This window comes from Gasterosteus aculeatus, chromosome 7 (genome assembly GCF_964276395.1).
Source record: "Gasterosteus aculeatus chromosome 7, fGasAcu3.hap1.1, whole genome shotgun sequence".
NCBI lineage: Eukaryota > Metazoa > Chordata > Actinopteri > Perciformes > Gasterosteidae > Gasterosteus > Gasterosteus aculeatus.
Window position 1 is genome coordinate 27,486,466 of NC_135694.1, and position 21,849 is coordinate 27,508,314.

The window sequence follows — 21,849 nt, forward strand, 5'->3', positions numbered from 1 at the left end:
ATGAGAGTGTGGCTGGAGGGGGGTGGGTGGGGGGGTTACACCACTCTATGTGAATGAATGGAGAGTTATCTCCGATGTGGCTTTTAGTTAATAACTTTGGGGCTGAATGCATGAATTGATGTGTGGGAAACGGTGGTTTAAGCGAAAATAATCCCATAACAAACAAACATTGGTGGACTTGTTTTATCATTTGGAATTGTACTTCATGCGTGTCTGTTCATGTCTGTATGTAGCGTAATAAATATGATGGTTTGTGTGGGCTTGCAGTGTAAAGTCTCAATAACTGTAGTTAACTTAAGTGTAATCCATTCAATCCATTCAATGAGTAGAACACATTGTGACTGATTTACATGAATGTGCGATTAAAAACAGTTTCTCGTGTCATCTCATATCTCAACATCATTACTGGGATTATCGTATCGAGTTAAAGGACTCACATTTAGTATACAGTGACATTCATGTGTGAAGTTTATATAGATTCATATCATTCATTTCTCAGTCTGCCTTATACAAAGTGGAAAAGATTCTTTTTTTAATATTTATATACATAATCTGGCTTTATTGAACATAGTAATATACAATCATGTGGGAAAAGAAGTGCGGGTTCATCTATTCACAGGGGACAAACGAGCTGAATGCAAATATTATTCTCTGTTCCGGTAAAAACAGGCGTTCCTGATCACAACTAATGGAGAGGAATGTGTACAAGGAGAAAAACGTGGATGATCCAAACTGTTAGAAATACAAAAGTTTGTAGTCTTGTCGTTCAAACCGGTACAAATGTGAATGCAGTGTAGCTGATCTTCAAGCAGGGTCGTATAGTCAGAATACAAACAGGCGCCTACATCAAAACGTAATCATATTCACAAAATATACAGATACAAACAACAATGTAGAGCATTCATCGTCTTCTAAATTGTGTGCACAATTTCTAGGCGTGTGACTTGTGTAATTTAAGAAAGAAAAAAACAGAAGAGATTAACTGACTAAATGAAACAATCAATAAAGCCCATGCCTGTGGAGTCCGTGGCCTCAGTCGCCATAGCAATATAATTCAATATACTATGGAGTTCAAAACCTTCTACATTCAGCGATCCTAACAAGCACATGAAGGGGCAGAGGTCATGCAAGCGCAGCTCTCGTAGGCGAGCCGCTAGGCCGGGGTCAGAGGGCAGATCTACGGGTGTCGCTTGTAGGAGACAACGAGCTCAATCGCCTGAGAAGAAGCTCACTCTGTCACACCGTCCCATTGCAGGTTATTGGGGATTCAAAGAGTCCATACGGTCTGAAACAACTGTTCCCTTAGTCCACAAATAATAAAGAAAACATGCAACAGTCCTTAGAATGAAGACATTCTTTGATCCCCATAATTGTCTCGTCAAATGTTTGCCTTTTTACGTTTTTGCAGCCTCACCCATGACTCTCGCTCATCATACCGTTGCTGTATTTCATGGATGTTGTAAAAAGCAATAATTAAAAACTCTCTGGCGCTGGATGCAATCCGAGCTGTTGCCAGTCGGAGGGATTCTCCATTAACTTTTGATGATTGAGTTCCCTGTTTGCAACCAGTTTCATGAAATAACAAACCTGGGGGGGTCGAACTAGAATCAATATTGCATTTTTCTAGCGTTGAATATAATTATTTTATGTTAATGCCGAATCATTGAATAATAATTATTTATTACTCTTATCAGTATGGTTGAAGTGAGCTCGACCATTCTGGTGTTGTTACAAATCAGAAGGTCTTTCAGGAAATACACATAAATACAGCAAATTAAAAGTTTCTTTCCAAACCAGAACAAAACTACAAATCACCAGGATGTGATATGTATGCGTATGAACACTATGTATTTTGAAAAAATATGCACACTTTTCCTCCTAATTTTAACATTAAGTGTGAGTTGGATTTGTCTTTAATAACTGACACCCAGTAAACAACCAGATGGATTGTTGGCTTTTTGATTCCATTTCAAAAGGTGCCGTGTTAATAAGGGACACCTTTAATGAGAACATCCTCACGGATGATGGATGTCGTGAGGAAGCAGTCACCAATACGTTTATATTTAGACACCGCAGGGTTTAAATATGTCACACAATCTGTACTTAATTAGAAGCTCTGCACAGAAATATGCAAATCCACACAAGTGGACTATTTATGAAAATGTGTTTTTTTATTTTTTATTTAATTGATGATGATGGGTTTAGGCAACTATTTTTTGCTACTTTTTCAAAAGAAGCGTGTGCCGTCATCTCAAAAGATAATTGGCAACCAGTGTAGGAATCCTTTAAGTCTAATTAAAACAGATGCAATAAGTACAGACAGTACAAAAGAAAAATGATTACAATTATTGCGTAAAAATGACCTAATCTTCTCTGGGGAAAGATGACAAAGGCTTCAGTAAAAACGACTCTCTGACGCATTATTTATTCCTCACTTGTTCCAAGGTACTGTGTCTCTATAATTCTAGATTGATTACAGATTTCAGCTTTGTATTTTTATGATGGTCGTTCGTCACTGCATTTCTATTTCATGTAAATCAAGGAGCTATTTCCATTTTAATTCTATACATGCACATTTCTCCATCAACACATGCACGTGACAGTTAATATTCAACCAGACCCGTGTGTCCGTGGAACACTCCGCAAAAAACCCTTTGAAGATTTCCTCTGACGCCGCCTGTCCTCCACCATTTGGAGGGAAATTAAACCAATGTATTAAAAATGATTGGTTGTAGGGAAAGAAAAGAGGAGAAAGAAGAGCTGTGAGTTCACTGGATTCAACAGGCTACGTCGTTCCCATTAATGAGCACTAAGCATCATAGAGGAGGAAGTGTATTTTTTTTTAAACAACATGCAAAGTCACTACGTGTGGAACCGCATGCATGTTGCACGCTGACAGCTATAAAAACAAGTTAAAAAAACAGTAGTGCCTCTGGTTGTGCAGCCCGGCTTGCTCAGCTGCTGCATCTTGGCCCGTCCACCGGGGATAGAAAAAACAAAAGAAGTGAGGGACACACGGAGAGAGATGCTGCACTACCTGTTTGAAATGATTCCAGAGCCTGGTGCCCACCGGCTGTGAGCTCCCGGGTCAAGTTGGCAATAGGAGCCGGTACATCTGCTCTTAAAACACTCGCTTTCCAAGGGAGTTCTTTAAAAAGAAATACAATGCACTGAGACGGCTTAAAATAGTGCTTGGCAAGCGTCTGTCACCTATTTATTGTGAATACGTATGTGTGTAGGACATGTTTCCAGGAAGACGAAGAACCATTGGCTTACACGGGATCCCTGTAAGACAGAAAGAAGAGAGAAAACAGGTGGAATTAGTGGAAAGAACTTCACCTGAAGACAGGGAAACTAAATCGAGGGACCAGAGAAAGAGCGGCACCACGGCGGGTTTCTCTCTTTGACTTATGGATTTTTATATTTGATCAAACTTAATTATACAGAAAAAATGCATACACCTCCACAGACACCTACTCCCTCTCGCACGAGTCCACATCTGCCTGCACAGCGCACATGGGCATGATGTAACCACCCGCTCCAGATCAGCTTCACTGTGAAGCTTGGCATCTGTTCGAGGCTGATTTTAAAATTTGAATTTATTCAGTCCCTCGCTGCCAATGTTGTTCACAAAGACCTTGTGAAGCTCGTCTTGAAACCTCTGCCAGTTAGTTCACACCTCCACATCCTACGTCTGATGCGCTAAAGCAGGAGATACTTTCCACAGCGCCGAGAAACATTTTCAGCCAGAGAAGTCTGCTGCTGGCAATGAGAACCAACTTCTTCTGTAATACGCACTAAGATAGAATAACTGCTCTGCCCGTGTGCCTTTAAGGCCAAACATGAGAGCAAAACGCTGATAAATAAACATTTATTTGCAAATGAAAACATTTTGCAATGTACAAATGTGTGTTTGTACGTGTAACTGGAGGCGAACGTTCCATGACACACAGTAGTTATTTAGTGAAAGAGGTTGAGGAGAAAAATGTTGATCTGGTTATCTTCAGTTTAATTTATCTCACTGCTCATACTGACGTAAACCGCTGTCCACTAACTTTGACCAGTTATATAACACCAGAAAAATGTAATTTCTGTTGCAACGCCATCATAACTATATCGTTGTATGATGATCATATTATATTATATTAATAGACCATCTCAACTGGCTATCAAATACTTTTAATCCAAGACAAAGCTTTATTAATAAAAAAGAGCGATCGGTAATCAGTGTGCACAGGATCTGTGACACACGCACACTGTTGAACTTTTAACCTTTCCTTGTGAAACGGGCCCATTTCTCCCTAGATAACGCCGCCCTGCTCTGCGGTTCGGCCAGATGGCCAATATGCATCTACGCGCTCGGTAAAGTAGACAGATAGACACATTTGCAAAAGTCCTATGGAGACGCGATGGACGCGACCTCGCTCTGCACGGAAACACCTGGATGAAAGATGCCGTGTGGGTAAGATAGAAGGACACCCATCTTTGCTCATCCTGCTTCATCAAAGAGGAAGCATTGGAACAGGCTCTTCCCCCGCGGGATGGAGGGAGACGGAGGGGCTGGGGAGCGAAGCGGCAGGGAGGGAAGGAAGCGGAGGGAGGGAGGGAGGGTGTGTGTGTGTTTGAAAAAGGGGTGACACAGAGATAGTGAGAAATAGAGGAAGGCAATTGAGTGGGAGTGATGGTGTAGACTAAAGTGAAAGCTCGTATATGAGAAAGCGAAGGCAGGAGCGGAGATCAGCAGAGAAATTATAAATGTTTACAGACACACGTCCACGTAAGCACAGGTGGCTGTGTGAGAAACGCACTCGTGCAAACAGTCCAACTACGTGACAGAGGTGCATGAAGCAATTTCCTTGAGAAATATGATACATCGGTTTTATTGGTCTTCTTCACTTCCTGAGTCGGCCGATAGTCGAGTGATCACTGCAGCGCATTTATGGCTGCTGCCTTGCAGTCGGGAAAAAGGACGACGTTTAGTATTTTTTTGATTTAAGCCCAAAAATGGGGAAGTGGTTTTTCAGCCTGCTGTGGCCACTCGGAGACACCAGTCAGCCAGCCGGTCTGCAGCCAGCGAGCCAACCAGCTGTGGCCCTTGATGGAAGGAAGTGTTTTCATCAAATTTGTTTCCTACGTGTCTTCCCCTGAATGGTGCTATTCATTCAAACAGCCTCCAGTCAGTAGGCACTGCTGCCACGGCACATTCATACACTCGTCCCCCTGGATCCTCACAAAAGCACACACACACGCGCACACGTACACCTGCGCACACACGTGCACAAACAGAGAGTATTTTCTTCCGCCGCGGCTTATCTTTGCAGTAGGAGCCTCTCGATTAAATGCAAACTTACATAAAGAGGTAGAGGAGGCTGCATGCGCTGTTAGCTGCTTCCAGCCGGGGGCCAGCGGAGCTGTATATTTATCTACCTGGAGAGAAAAGGACGGCCCGCTTACATCTAATTGATGTGATGCGTGGATCTGACTGGGAATCAAGGGTTTGCTAGCGTGGGTGGTGCCGAATAGAAATAGCTATGAAATGTAAAAGTGTTAATTATGGAAGTGCGAAGCATTGCACGGTGGACCGCGATTCAGCCCAGATTACTGAGCACGAATGCTTTAATTTTCACCAGGGGTGACTGTCTGAACAGTCTTGTGGTTCTGTCAATGTTAAAGATCTTGATTTTCAACGGTGTAACCAAAATGCAGCTTATTTTCCATGTTTCTATTTCCAACAGCCTTGAAGGCTGCCGCTCTTCGGCATTCGTACACGAACTCTGTCAGGCTTTAAAGTCCCTATCAATTAATAGAAGCAGTCGAGACAGTGTTACTAAGAGGGTTAGTCACACAGAACCATCCCAGCGCCATTTGACTCGTACCAGTTCAAGGCTCCGAGCTGTTCCCTTTTTAAGAGGAAAGAGCAAAACGAGGAATGAAAGGAGCTGAACCCGCGTAGATGAAAAGGCCCGTGGTTACGAGCAGGAACATGCATCCGTCTGTAGCGTTTGGTAGTCACAAACTTGCAAACAAACACGCGCGGAAATAAAGCCGTCTTCTTCAACCGGCATCCCCATCAGCGCTCGCGGGGTCCACCGAGGTCATGTATGCGAGCAACATGGGTAGCTTGTTGTCATCAAAGGACCAACGAGACGGTTTCGTCTGATGGCAGACACATTGCTTTGGCAGTAACAACGGCACAAAGACGGCCTATGCGCTGCAACTGTGAATCCTGTCTCAGTTTATCACATGAAATTAAAGACACCACTTGTGAGAATGACATTAATGTGCCTCTGAGCTTTTACAGTTTGCTCTGCAAACGACAGTAGCTACAGAACCAGAAATCACAGATATTATGTGTCAAAGCGATTTGGCAGCAGCAGGAAAGCGGCCGGTGGGGTTCGTGTCTGAAAGCTTTTTGTAATCACTTTCTTAAACCTTCAATACTCGTATGCCAGAATAATAGTGTAATCTATGTCAAGCAAATGGCCCCCTGAGGCCAAAAACACTTTTCTTGCAATCATAAAGACTACACACAGTTCCCTGTGTAAGGAAAGCACTGACACCCAGCAGGCCATGTGTGCTGCAGCCTGTTGGCGCTGCACACAAACGGCCTGCTAGCGTTGCCTGGTGCTCTTGTATTGCAGTTGTAAACATGACTCATATATCCGTGGAGCCTTTGACCACCTAGAAGCCACACTGTAAATCATTAGAGCCGAAAGTGTAAAATAATACATCAAGACATCAGGCAAGCACACAATTCTGTGCACTGAACCATTTGGTGTTTGTTTAAATACGGCTTGCTGTGCTCCGAAACTTAAAATAATCAATTTGCAATCTAATACACATTGTGTCATGTTACTGTTTTTGACCAAATGTACAAAGCGCAACATCATATACACACTGATAACCTGTTGCACGACTATTGCGCACACCTCTCTGTTACTATATTAAATGTAATGTAAGTATTTGTAATAAAATCTCCCCTACGCACCTGGACATCTCCATGGTGTCCTTAGTGAGATAGACGATCCAGTAAACCAGGTTGAAGGCGCCGAACGAGAGCGGGAAAAGGATGCGGGAGTATTTGTCGATGATGCTGGTGCCCGTCAGGACGTTGTTGTCCGGCACCGCTGAACCCTGCTGCAGGAAGGCTTGGGCATTGACAGGTGGGTTGGGAAATGTTTTGGCAGGGCGGTCAAACAGCGAGGCAGAGTTCATCCTCTTCTTCAGCACACTGCTGGCATCCAGCTTGGAGACGGAAAAAGCACAATGCATTTAATGGGTATGAGGAAAGTGGTATTGAGGAAGATTGTGCATGATGTAATATGAGGGCATTGTTAATCGAACGAGAGCTGTGCGGTTTCCAGATTCATGAAATCATCATATAGGAGGTCGTAAAATATGGACGCTAAGTGCAAAGTGTGTGTTTAAAGGGGACAACTCGATCCAATGTAATTTATGTCAACACATTAAAGACATAATTTAAAAAAAGTTGATTATTGCATGTGGGAAACGTGTATGTTTGCAAAAACTGTTTCGGATACCGATGAGTTCCACGAGCAATTAAGGACAACAAAGGAAATCGATGCTCTTCTGTTTTTTGATTTGATTTGCTTTCCATCAACCCGTTCCGCGAGGAGTGATACAGTCATGGGAAGCAAACAAAACACCTCGCACACAGAAACCTGCACCGTATAGACACAGCGCTGTGGCTCGCCAGCTTTCAGTAAACCAGTGTGATCTCAGCACGCTGCTCCAGCAGCTGTAAATCAGCTGCAGCACGCGTACCGATCGAAGGGAGGGAGCGTGCATCTCGGAAACGGGTCGAGGAACATTGCGTCGGCTGTAGTGGCCGAGAGAATGACAGAGACATCGAAAGAGGGAGAAACGGAATTGATTCTTGGATGGATCAAGAAGGGACCAAACACAACCTTCATTAAGATGTAGTGTAGGTGTGCATAGTGTAACATTTACACATCTTCCGTCAATAAAAAAACAACAACAACAACCATCTTAGAATTATTGGAAGATCTAATGTTCCATGTGTATATGTACAATATATATATATGTATTGACTCCACGTGGGAGTACAGCCCCGGGCCATTAAGCAGGATGTTCAGCCCGTTCTCATCCCCGGGTCAAATTGTGCAGATTTGTCACGCCGCTCGGTGTACCGAGGCTCACGGAGCTCACGGGTCAGCGCGCACACAGGGATCGGACCGTGGCAGAACGAAGCGTCCCTCGGGCTGCTTTCATTCAGAATCTGCCACCTTCCTGCAGGCTGGTGATGAGGTATGAATGTTTTTGTTCAGAAAATATGTTTTAATTCTGCTCTCTAGTTGAGCCATAGAGGAAGTGTTTGTAAAAAAGCTAATGAGAGCTTAGTCACATGGTGCAACAAAAGTCACCCGAAGGCCAATATCAGGAGCAGCCATATCTATCACCAGAGACCAGACTCAAAAAAACAAGTCCATTGATGCTAGTTCGGTACCACACGCTATGGGCTTTTCCTAAATTATTAACCAAGCACAGGTTTGTGTTTGTCAAATAAACCATACTTCAAAAGAATAATGATCACCTCAGTGTGGAGTAAATAAACTTCATACATACTGTAGTTCACCGACTTGTTCCCGTTAAACGGTGGAGCTCATTCCAGCCGCAGTGCGTGGTGTTTTTTTTTTTCTCCAGACTATAGTTTGGGAAAAAATCTTGTAAGATTTAGGCTGGATTTGTGAGGCAACAGGATTACACGCTCCTCTACAGGTTAAGAAACTCTCAATCTATTCCAATCCTCTGGCTGATGGGGAATCTTCCAACATTTGACTACAGAACTTAGTTATTGATATCCTAAAACTATAATGCTTCCTATAGCTGTCAATGATCATGCAGTGTGTTATGTGTTTTGTTAATAATAACAACAGGCTTGTAAGGCTTCTTCCTGAGGGATCCCAGAGGAATAATCTCCTCTTCTCTTTGCAGAACCACTCACACAGCGAGGACGGGCCTGATGGATGTACGGATGCTTGTTTGGGTGTGGGTATTGGTATGCGTGGGTGGGAGCTACACGTAAGTGAGTTTTATTATGTATGTGGAGGTGAGTTTGTGAAATAAGGTTACTGTGCACCACCGACATGGGAGATGTCAGGCTCATCTAAGTGGGTGTTGAGTGGGTGTATATGAACTTATGGAGGATGTATGTTGTGTGTTAATGTATTGAAAGGAAGTAGCGAGCGGTGGCTACATGTACTGAATACATCAGCTATGATCCTCTACTTTGTTTGTTTATTTCTAGAAAGGAAAGAGAATACAGAATATGTACATCAGTTGGAATAAACAATACAATATTCTGTTTATTTAATTCTGTTTCTGTTTACTTTAGCTATTCCTTATGCGTAACTGCACGAGTTGTGCAACGAAAAGGGAGAGATTTTCTGATCATTAGCAATGAATAAAATGTGAGTTTACCCCCTTTCACAACATAACACCACACTGCATTCTAAACATGAACTGAGGAAAGTGAAAAAAGCATATTCATCTTAGTCATACATGTTCATACAACAAATGTGAACGCTGGTGTATTATTACCACTAGCTTCCAGCGGCTCGCCCAAAGGGAAACTATAAAAACTGCGATGACATAACGCTTTACGGTCTTCCTTACACAAAGCCCGGAGGAAGAGTCAAATATTACAATGATGCTTTCTCTCCATTCATTTAACATTTAAATCCAATATTTCAGCCGACGCTGCTGTACTCCTTTGTTTTGCTGAGCAAACTCTACAAATGAAAACTATCCATATATTGCATCACTAATAACCACGACTGACATATAAATAAAAGATTAAACTTCTACATATACCCTGTGGAGCTTTTTACTCACAAGCACAAATTTTTTGATGAATGTTACCATGTTTTATTCACGCTCGTTTTCTGCACGGACACAAGCCGGGAAACGCGATGACGTGCCTGAGCAGGTCAAACATGCCAATGAGCAGTGCACGGCAGCCATACAGCACAGGTTGCATAATGAACATTAAACGGGTCTCTTGATTTCAAATGATCCCACTGATCACAGAACAGTCGTAGTCGCTATGACTCAAGAGTGCGCAGAATGTACTGTGTGACAAACACAAAACCTCCACAAAAAACCAACAGCACATCTGGTGTCAAAACTGTGGCCAGAGCTTGAAAGCCAATAACTCCCAGGACTAATTCATCCGGACACTGTGACGACGGGACAAATGCATGAAAATCAAACTTGTCCCAATGCAATCAGGACGTGTCTACAAATAAAGGTCCCTTCTTCATCTCTCTCTCTCTCTCTCTCTCTCTCTCTGTCTCTCTCCCTCGCCGTAATTCTCTCCCACCAATGTTTTATTTTCTGTTTATTTCCTGCACCACATACTGCAACGCCTACTCACATGAGCCACTGGAAATGCTTGTGTTTTCATTTGTGCATCAAGCTCATCAAATGAGACATGTCTCTTGTTGCTCTGAGGTGTCCTTTCCTGCTGTGGCATCACCTGACAGTCATCACAGGTAGTATTCCAAAGCGTGACTGTGGGGTGGCTATTTCTAGCCCCAGTGGTCCACCATTGTGTTTCTTTTCTCTGTGTAGAGTATTTCCTCCTACATATTTGTTGAAAGCGGTCATTTTCCATGATGCATCCCTCCCACTCTCTCCTTCCCTCGGTGTATCTCTCTCTCTCTCTCTTTCACACACACACTCAACACAAAAAACAACCCTGTTGGTGCCTCACATCCATCTCTCCATCTTGCGCCGCAGAAAACCGACTGGGCAAGCTTTCTCAACCCCCCCCCACCGCCCCACCGCCCCCTCCTCCTCTACTTGCTGCCCTCCTTCATGTGAGCCTGCAGTGATCTGCTGGATATTCCCTTAATCTATGGCTCTTACATAATCTGCAGCAACATCGTTCACAGAGCCACTGGCTGTCTCCTCGTGTCACTCTGTGGGTATCAGCCGGGTACAGGGCCGACTGGAAGACTGGCACAGAGGGATGGGTTGATGATAGACGTGCTATAGATGGACGGATGGATGGACAGGACATCGTAGAGAGGGGTGACTGAATTGATTGGACGTCAAGGGCCATAAATTGCTGCAGATTACGCGTCTGTGTTATATGGAGGCCCGTGTGAGGGTTTGAGTGCGCGCTGCAGATTATGCGTGGCCGTGCGTTGTGTCAGGGGGAAAGGGGGAAAGTGAGAGGGAAAAGGCTCGAGAGCGATGGTCAAGAGGTCAGAGGTGTGTGTGTGTGTGTGTGTGTGTGTGTGTGTGTGTGTGTGTGTGTGTGTGTGTGCATATAACAGAGAGCGGAAGAGACAGTGTGTCGGGAATAAAGGGTTCAAATGAAGAGCACCACAGGGGGCTGGAGAGGAGGGATAATGTTACATGTTGGTGCACTTTTTGTCTGTGCGTTTTGAAAGGAAAGAAGGATGAAGGTATCGATTAGATGGAGAAGTATATGAGTTGGTCGCTGACGGGGCCGAGGATTAAAAAGAGAGACTGTACACAGTACAGCGTGCATTCCAAGAAAGCAGGTCAAGAAGTAGAAATTCTACATGAGTGATATAAAGATATAATAAACCATCTAAATCTGTCATCAAGCCTCTTTTCATGCACCTCTCTTAAGTAATCACTGGGACGAATGTGGACGCGAAACCACTGAACCAATCCTAGAGAAGAGGGCAAGGATGAAACAAATCACGCAGCAACAATCTCGACAGAGACGTTCAACTGGTGGAATGACTGCAAAGATTGTACAAATGATGTATGAAATGTCCTCGGTGTGTCCAGAATTTAAAGACGCAATTAAATCTAATCATATTCTTTAATGTTCACTGTTCATATTGATTCACCAGTGTTTATTATGTTCAGAATTGCTTTCTTTTTCTCAATCTACTTTTAATTTGATGTGCCTTTGCGACAAAGCTTTGTTTACATGCGATGCCAATAAAGCCAGATTGAATTGGAAAGGGAGGAGAACAATGAAATTGTATGAACTGAAATATCTGAGAATGAATTTAGATCCAGGGAGAGACGAACAGAGTGAGATGGGCAGGAGGAGAAATAGAGGCATGTTTATCAAGAGACAACAACTGAGAACCAGAAAAAGAAAAGGCAAAGAAAAGGCAGGAGGAAAACCAGACGTATAGAGCCATGGTAGTGATTCATGCGAGAATCCAGAATAGAATAGAATATTCAGTACCGCAGGCTATACTGGCATTATTTTCCCTCATTTGGGTTTACGTCTAGCCCACTACCGTGGAAATCACACCCAATCTCTGCGTTATCAGTCTGTCCAACCGGAAGAATGTTTCATAAGCATGTTGTTGGCGGAATCTGTGTATCGTTTGACTACAGAGCAAACCCTAACTGCTTTTAGCTGGTGCAACATCTAAAAACATCTAACATCTAAAAAAAAATGTGCCCGGTCAATTTGGATAAAAAAATGTTGCTGTGAGAAAGCGACAGTCGATGCTAGGTGCTTCACTAACTCTTAGAGTATATATATGTACATAAAAGTATTGGCAGTCAGCAAACGTTGCTAAAATTGGACATGTAGTTTAAAAAAAAATTCTAAATGTTGTTTTTAAACATTACATAGCCAAACTACATTCCCTTGGTCCAATATAGGAGAAAGTAGCTGAAAAGAAGTACTGACATTTCAACCGCAAACTCTCAGCACATTCAGTTAGAAGCCAAGTGGCGAATTGTGTTATTTAGCAGTTTAGATGTGTGATAAAAAAATCCAGAAGTGCGGCGGAGCCAGTGGAGTGGTTGGATGAAGAGATGTAGAGGCATGTAATGAGGCCAAGTGAAGCCCTTTTCATTTCCTGTAAGTGCAGCATCAGCTGTGATCATCATTTATCACAGAAACTCTGAGCAATTTGTAAGGTCTCAACACATCACCATTAATCCCACCTCTGCATGTAATCTACATTTATAACACGGAACAAATAGTGAAACAACCCTGTGAAACAGAAAATAATTATCTTAATTAGTTCAATGAAGCATAGGATTCAAATGTAGTGTTCCATTCAGGAATTGCTTTCGCCAAATTTCATTTGATGCACCTACCGTTAAACTCACATGTCCGGTAATATATTTATAATCTTCATCCCCAGACAGGATGAAACACGGCCAATATCTACTCACATAAAAAAAAAAAAGATCAAGACTCACTTCCTGACAGAATCTCTCTCGTGGGTCAGCTGAGGCGATCTGACTAAACAATTCAGCCTACTTTATCAGCTTCATCAGTCGGGCGTGTCCCCATCCCACACTTCAAAAGGTCGCTTGAGATTTTAAAATTGAGGTAAAAGGCTCAGTATGGCTATTGGCGGTTGATTTCATGACACAGGGAATGGATATTATGTAACACTTGCATTTTAACAACAACATATTCTGAAGTCCTGTTTGTTTGCCTTCCCATTTGCACAGGCATAAACTCCAGCCGGGACCAATTAGTGGATTCATGCAAACTAGGACTGTCAACTCAAACGCATTAATCAATGCGATTAATGTGGCCGAATTCATGCAGCAAAATATTTTAACGTAGTTAACATTCGTTTGTTAACCGGAAGTTGACCGCGGAAACTAAATGGCCGCTAGCTGCAGTCAGTTACATCGATTTGCATCGGATGTACCTGTGCAAAGGAATTACTCCACGGGTCAAACAGAGGATGGGTAAGTGGAACACAGACCACTTAAAGCACCGCTATGTTAAGCTAGCTGCTAGGCTACTTCCATCTCAACATCTAACGTTACTCTGAGCAGCACACAGTCTGCAGAGGACCACCACCGTATCCCTAAAAGACCATGGTTTGAAAACGTTCTGGCTAAATGTGGGGAGATTGTTGGCACTTTAAACACAGCCGTTAAAGGATGGCGAGTTGACAGCAAATTGCACGAAGACAGCAGGAAGAGTCACTAATTGTCAACATGTTCAAGTTCCACCCGGTGGAATTCTGTCTCCAAGATGCTCAAATGTGAGGGGTTTTGTGTTTAAAATAACATTAACAATTAAACAACAACAGGGTCTAAAATACACACTTTCAAAAGTGATTACTCAACACAAACATTCAATAAAAACATAATTTTAAAAACAATATCAAAATTCTTTAATCGCCATTAATCGAGATTAATACATTTCAAAATGTGCGATTAATTACTTTTTTTAATTTGTATTTATTGACAGCCCTAATGCAAACACAGCGAGCATGAAACATTCGAAAGACTCACCGAGGAAACGTCTCCGTCGATCCCCGTGGCCGCAGCCGGTTGCGCAGCTGCAGCCGCCTCCTGAGCCGCCTTGGTGGCCGCCGCTTTCTTCAGTTCCCTGTTGGCCTGCAGGGTGGAGAAGTAGTTGACGGCCGCAAACTCGATCAGCGCGGAGAAAACGAAGGCAAAGCAAACGGCGATGAACCAGTCCATGGCCGTGGCGTAAGAAACTTTGGGGAGGGAGTGGCGGGCACTGATGCTGAGTGTTGTCATGGTCAAGACCGTGGTGATACCTGGAGACAGAAGTTATGAGTGCACTGTTTAAGTCACATGGTACTTGGGTCATGGGCCTGTCCATTCGTATGTTTACTTACAGAGTTTAGTGAGGCAGTATGCTAGCTTAGAATACATGTTTCTTGTATAATATGGTATATTTTGTTTTAATCCTAAGGGCGATTTCTTTTTCTCGTTCGCTGACCCCTCTCTAATGGAAAAAAAATGAACACATGGATGTCAGTGGTTAGTTACCATGAACCGTACTATGTTGCAAATAGAAATGTTTCAGAATTATGAAGCAAGTTGAAGAACAATAAAAAAAATGTGTTTATGACGTTGATGTAAATGACGTATGACGACATTTACGTTTCAATTTCTGGCCATGCAGATGCCTGCTTAAGAGATACCATTGCAATCAGCATCTTTTCGACGGACACATAAACACTTGCACGCAAATGTAATGTTATAAACAAGTTATATACGTAGCCAAGTAGCCAAGTAGTAAGCAGCCACTATTCAACTTGTGATTTTCCGACAAAGCGTCTTTAACCTAAAAATCAATACATCATATCCGATCTGCTCAAGGAAGTTTTTTATCTTTTAAGTCACAAACAGAACTGCAGTATTTTTTCTTTCTGCGTAAGATATACCATCTGGAAAACAAGGCCTGTGATCACTTCAGCAACGCCGAGATAATAGAAGCTGAATCCTCTGTTGTTTCAGGATTGATTAGACCAAATAACTGCAGGATGATACAAAGCTACTTTGTGAGTGAGATCATTAACACGCGGTTTGAAACGCTATCACCACTATGATTTGGGGATTTTCTGAAGACCCAGTTTGTGAAAGAAAATGTACAAGATGAACAAGTATAAAAAATGACTTATTAGTGCTAGTTACACTCTGCTTCAATATGGACTAAATTTGTGTTTGAATGTCCACTTATGTCTAAAAACGGTGGCATGAAGCTGAAGCTTTGGATTGAGTAATTTATAATTATTTAAATTGTCCAAATATTCTACAAATCAAGAAGAATTCTTACTCAACCTTTAAACATACATGCAAACTATGAAAATCTGTGTTGTGTTGTGTGAATAGATGTAAAGTGATTTTCAAAAAAAGACTATTGTCTCAAAGATTATCTTTGAAAAGGGGCATAAACTGTTTGATGCCATTGAGCTAGAATGTCAGGCTCAACCAGCTTTGCCAAAAAGTCACTTCAGTTGAAGATAATCTCTCCATAAACAGACTAACTTGTGCCCCTGCACGAGGAAACAAAACCAAATGTATCTGTAAACATTCCCAAAGAAATCCATTTCGTTACCATTGATTCAATGACCCGCACACAAAGCCTTTACTAATATCTGTTTAACTGCTAGTTGCTATTAACTGAAGCCACGGGTCTTATGGGAAGGACAACAGACTGAACTAAGGAAGAAGTGGGAAGAAGGGAAAATACATGAATCAACTGATAAGCAACATTTGTTTTTGATTTCTTTCTTTCTTAATTAAATAAATAGTGCTCTTTTCAGCCACGTTGAAAGTTCTTTTCAAACTTCTGGCTATTACTCAGAGTACAAAGATCCTTTGAGCACTATTCAATAAAGAAAAATATTTTAACTACCTTAAATACATGGTGGTTTAAAATGAACACAAGATCCATTGCAGGTGCATTTTAAAGGAACTTTTAAAGTGTCAAACTATTAAAAAAACACCTACGGAAAAAACTCTTAATCCTTAGGAAAGAGATTTTCTTGCATCTTGGCCGGATTCTAACCTCATTAAGTAAGAAGATGCAGATATTGAACCCTTCTTTCAATGACACATTAGCAAAGTCCATTTCTAATTCATTCTCACCAAGCAATAGGAAGCAGAGAAAAGGGGCCATTGAATACTGCAGCCCGGGCTTTTAGCGAACGTGCACTGTGGTCAAATTTGCAGCGTAGGAACTTATGTGGAATTTAATGCAACTCTTAATGTCTTAAAAGCATGTTCGACACAACACTTGTGAGAAGTGAGAGCTAAAGTTCTCAAATACAACTTCCTCCAATAGCCAGCCAACGGCGACTGTCCCATGCTCAAGCACAAGCTGAATGGCTGCTAAGGCGATGGGGAGGGGGCAAGAAGGCCTTTATGGTTACGGGCGAGAGGCAAAAGAAAGATGATGGAAGAAAGGAGTAGGAGGGAGGGGGACGAAGTATCAAAACAGTATAGAAATGAAACGCTGGGGGCATTTATGTGCCTTTACATGAAAAAAAAAGCAAGGTACAAATTAGGCCACACTCAATTAAGTCTGTGAGACCTGCGCTCGAGGGACTTTCAGCTCTTAGAGAGGTTGTTGGCGTACGATGAGTTAATGTTCTGTCAGGGTGGAGCGCATGCATACACCAGTTTGCCTTCTCTTTTCCATCACACGCGCACCATTGGGAGTGTGAAGCAAACTTAATCGGATAATGGCTCTTTTTAGCATTTTGATAAATGAGAGAGAGAGAGAGAAATGAGACATTGTCCCTAAAGGCCTTTAATGGAAGGAAGGATCCAAGGAAGTTTGGATCTGTGAATATCCAATAGGCGGATTTTTGCAAAACAACTTCTTCAAAAACAGCCAGCGTTGCCCGTGGTTGGCCCAAAGATCCTTTCTAACAACAACAAGTCCAGACAATAAATGTTTTTCTCCTATTTTTTCCCAATATTAAGTGAAACAAAAAACAGCAGAACGAGCAAGGTTTAAGGAGTTGCCACAGACTTTCATGCCAACACTAATGGTTGGGATCCATCGTCTATAAAAGCATCCATGCTTGTTAAAGCGCCGGCTCGCTTGCCAAAACAAGCACAAGCTATAGATCCATGATATGCAAGGTCCAGCAAAGATGAAAATGAAAAAAAACACGGGTCAAATGATTAAAAAAGAGAGGAACTTCCAACACTTCCCACGCCATGTTTTTACGCGTACTTTTGTCCCTGTCTCTTTGCCTCTCATTTCTTTCGGTCTCATTCTCTCTTCAGTGTGTCTCTCTGCTCCTGAGGCGAGCGCTCGGTGGCAACTGTAGCGTGATCTAACGTGACCAAGTGGAACCTGTGAGTGCTCCGGAGAGGGCCGAGCAAACATCCTCTCGCTCACTGCCCTGCATGACCAGTTTAAAAAAAGGGATATTTATTCCCAATTAATTCAGCTCCACCACAGTGGCAGAGGAATAGAGATGATTAAGAAAGGTTAGAATGGCGATGGAGGATCTGTAAGCAAGTGGCACAGCATTGGAGATGTCTTGTCCACTCAGGTAAGTGGTGTGATTTACATTTTAGAAAACACTGTACTCCTCTTAGGAAAAATAACAAGTGAGACGGCTACCGAGAGAACAGTATTATTTGCAATTCATAGAGTCTTGGCAGCCAAAATGACAAAGCAGGAAAACAATGAGCAACAGAATTGATTTCCCCTTTTCTTTGAAAACGGGCTTGAAACTTTAGCTGGAATTTGTTTTCGGCATTTGAGTAAATTCAACGAAATCTTACCAAACACCGTCCTCGCTGGAACTGATTCTTTATTAATCCAGAAAGAGACTTGGGCCAGGATGACGGTCATGATACAGGGAATATACGTCTGAATCAGGAAGAAGCCCATTTTCCTCTGCAGGTGGAAGTGGACCGTCATGATGACATATTCACCTGAGGGTAAACACCAAACATTTGTATTGCTATTGGTGTCATATCCCTGATTCATCAACACAACATTTGTACTTTTAATGTTTTGATTAACATATATATATTTTTTTAACATTAAATATCTGGTAATGTATAATAGAGGATACTTATCCCAGAGATACAAAAACACATCACACATCACATAAAATAAACCAATAACTGAGAAATGGTTTTATATCAATATAATTAGATACTGCACGTTGCAAAGCACAATCTCTCCTCACCTGTGTTGGACTTTAGTCTCTCACTTGACACCGTCTGACCGATGAGGTCGTACTGCAACAGACTGGACGATTCCTGTGGCACCTCCACAGAGGACTGGGGACCTTTCTTCCAAGTGTACACGATCTCGCTCATGGGGTAAGCATCTGCATGGGATGGGTGACAACGTTTGATCAAAATAACAACAACCATCTGAAGATTTCATTTTTTTCCATTTTGTTTTTTTAGATCATTTGGGACACAAAGCACAAAAAAGACTTTGACACTCTGAAAGGGTTAACTGACAAAGAGACAAATATGTTACTGGCTATGAAACCAGAGGTGATTATTTCAAACGTTAAATTACAATAACTAAAATAGATAAAGCAAGTGAAAGAAATAAAACAAGCAACACTGAAAAATAGTTTAATACAACAAAGATTGCTGGGTTTTATCTTCAAAGTTTCCCAAAGGTAGTTGAGACGAGTAAAACTGACATAATAATTGGTGACTTAACAAAAACAAACTCACAACTCCCGAACTTGAGCGGACAGGCATGGCCATCCATGGGGAAGTTCATCAGGCGCATGGGACACTCTGCATTTATGGTTAATCTGTCAGAATAGAGAAGAATTGAAATGAGTGTTTCATATATATATATATATAAAATAGAAAATAGAAAATAGAAAATACAAATACAAATACAAAATAGAAATGTCAAATAATTCAACTGAGCCTTTTGCAAGGAAAAATAAAAACACAATTAAATAAAAAAAAATATAAAAGAAAAAGATCACTGAAGTTGTTCAGTGAGTATTTAAAGTAAAGTTAATCCATTTAAATCATCTAAATTTGGGCTGTCTGTAACTTAGAGGGATTACTGTTTTTCATGCTATATTGGAACGCAGCCGGAGTCATGTTTGTTTGAGTCGCTTTCCAAGCCTGTTTTTCAATATCAGATGGCACACATCTAGTTTTTTTTGGAATGGCACTCTACGTTTTCTTTTTTATGTCTGTGCATATTCTTGGATGCTTGTTTTGTTTGATTTGCCTTCCAGGCTTGCGCTCTATTCCGGTCTTGGCTTGGCTTGGAGCTCACCATCCAGCACTGTTACCTCATGGTGTAGAGGATAGTTCCGTTCTGCATGATGCGGAACAGCTTGTTGGGGGTGGTCATGTTGTGAGAGATCGACCTCTTGCCATTCCGGAAAAAGGTGTCCGGCGTCCAGATCTTGCTGACCATCAGGTTGTTGAGCCGCAGGATCTCGATAGGGCCCTCGAATTTCAGCCGCTCGTCAATCCAGGTCTGGCGGAAGAAGACGTCCATGGTGTATTCCTGGATGGACGTTGGAATGTGGGTTAAGGATTTATTTACAGCCACAGCTACTACTACTACCAGTCCCACTGCTGGTGCTGATTCTGCTCCTGCCGCTACTACGTCCTCCAGCCCACGGAGAGAGAGCGGCAGATGGGTTTGTGAGCCGTTTTTTTTTTTTAAAGACCTTTGATGTAGACCTTTGATTCTCTGTTTCTGGACCATTATTATTTTGCTGCCATTGCAAACAGAGTAAAAACAAAGGTTTTTTATTAAAATATTCTACTATGAAGACCTTCATCTTTTATTGTTTCTTTTTTAGGGGAGTTTTAGACATACGGTCATCTTCTCGAAATTGATGATTTTTCTTCAACAGACACATAAATTACTTCAATGCAACTCAAACAGACCCACTAAAACATAGTTTGTAACATATTTGTTTGATCATATTATCTCCCATTAATAAAAAATCAAGTACGTTTGTTGTGTATTTGATGATGCAATCATTGAACACTGAAACAGTTTAATCCATCTGTAGCCAGCAGCAGATCTGTGATGACTTAAGATCAAAAGGACGGCCGTGCTGCTGCGAAGAGCCTTTTACATGCGTCTTTCTAGAGCTGCTACTAGTCTATCACATGGCAGTTCAAGTGGGCTTTAGATACAGTGAAAGCTAAAGCACTACTTCAGACCGACAGCGCTCAGCCTATCCCATGACACATAAAGAAAACCTCGTCCCAACATCAGCCACATATCTCTCTCGTCCTCTCTCTCTCTCTCTCCCTCCCTGACGGGAGGATTGTCAACCAGATTAAAATCCTAAGCCGCACTAATGACGTCCTGCCCAAATGCTGGAATAATGAAGGCTAGGAGAGCCATGACGAGATGCTGCATTCACAGAGATACAGGGAAAACTGCACGTATTGTCTTTGGTATTCACACACGTGGGCTGACTTTGGTAATAAGTGACGAGAACTGATGCGTGTGTATGTGAATCAGCTTCAGCATGGTTTACATACCATCTCAACATCTGAAACAGGTCCAAAGCTGGTGACAAAGATGTCAGTTTTGACCTCTGTAACTGGACCTACAGCAGGAGGATAAGTAGTTGCTTTGACACACACAATAACAAAATATTTGGTAGAGACCATTTTTTAAACACAGAGCAGTGAAAAAAAAAGCTATATTCTAATATATATTCAAAGAGAAAATGAACACTGGAAATCCAAAAGGAACATGCAATTGAGTTTAGCTGATTTGCAAACACTTTGCAGTTGTTAGTAGTGTTATACGTATTTACAAGAGATTAAACTGTACAATTGAACCTTTACAGCACGAATAGAGTATAAAAAATCTGCACACACACACACACACACACACACACACAGCTCCTGGAGTAAAAGTTTATCTTCTGAGAAAAGACACATGATCCAATAAAGACAGACAATATCGAATAAAAGAGAACATGTCACGGTCATTAGCGTGCATACCTCCAAATCCAGGTCGCAGCCTGTTGTCGTAGCCATCCAGTAATCTATCCAATATGCGCGTGATGTTGTCCAAATAGATGCTGGTATCGCCGTTCTGATTTCCCCAAACACCGCTTACACTGTAACTAAAGTAGATATGCACGAATGAGATGCATTCTAACAGATTACTACACGATTGAAAATGCATCTCACATGCACACAAATCCACGGTACACCCGTGCGTAAAAGTCGGACAACACGCCGAGGAAAGAGTTGCCATACTCACCAAGACAGACATAAGCAAGTTAAAAGGAAAGCCATCCCTCGCAAACACCCCACAACTAGAAATCCCTGGTCAACTTTTAAAATCAGCATCTCCCATCATTTAAAAGCATGATTAAACGCGCGTCGGATCTTCTTTTAGTTGCGAACCGTGCGAGGATATATCGCGCCAGTCTGGCACGACTTGACTTCCCCTCCAGTGCGGTTGCGCCCGCCTCGGAATCGCTCAGTTAGACAAAACCTGAAGAGTTTTTGAGAGAGTGAAGAGGAAGGGGGGGGCGGGGGGCATTAACGGAGCTCTTAAAAAGACTCTTTACAAGACTCCCCCACGCTCCCAAAAGCAACTTGTATATTTAAAACATGCGT

General features: G+C 42.1%; 1 protein-coding gene across 1 annotated transcript; it reads right to left on the minus strand.

Moving 5' to 3' along the window:
* Nucleotides 1-527: 527 nt before the first annotated feature.
* gabra6b (gamma-aminobutyric acid type A receptor subunit alpha6b) lies at nt 528-21,726 on the minus strand. The gene is made up of 10 exons (XM_040181024.2): nt 21,488-21,726; nt 21,223-21,347; nt 20,752-20,819; nt 19,533-19,753; nt 18,949-19,031; nt 18,441-18,584; nt 18,028-18,180; nt 14,260-14,531; nt 6,989-7,245; nt 528-3,285 (listed from the first exon to the last, which is right to left on the minus strand). The coding sequence occupies exons 1-10, from the start codon at nt 21,574-21,576 to the stop codon at nt 3,273-3,275; spliced, it is 1,425 nt and encodes a 474-aa protein (XP_040036958.2). The 5' UTR covers nt 21,577-21,726; the 3' UTR covers nt 528-3,272.
* Nucleotides 21,727-21,849: the final 123 nt, after the last annotated feature.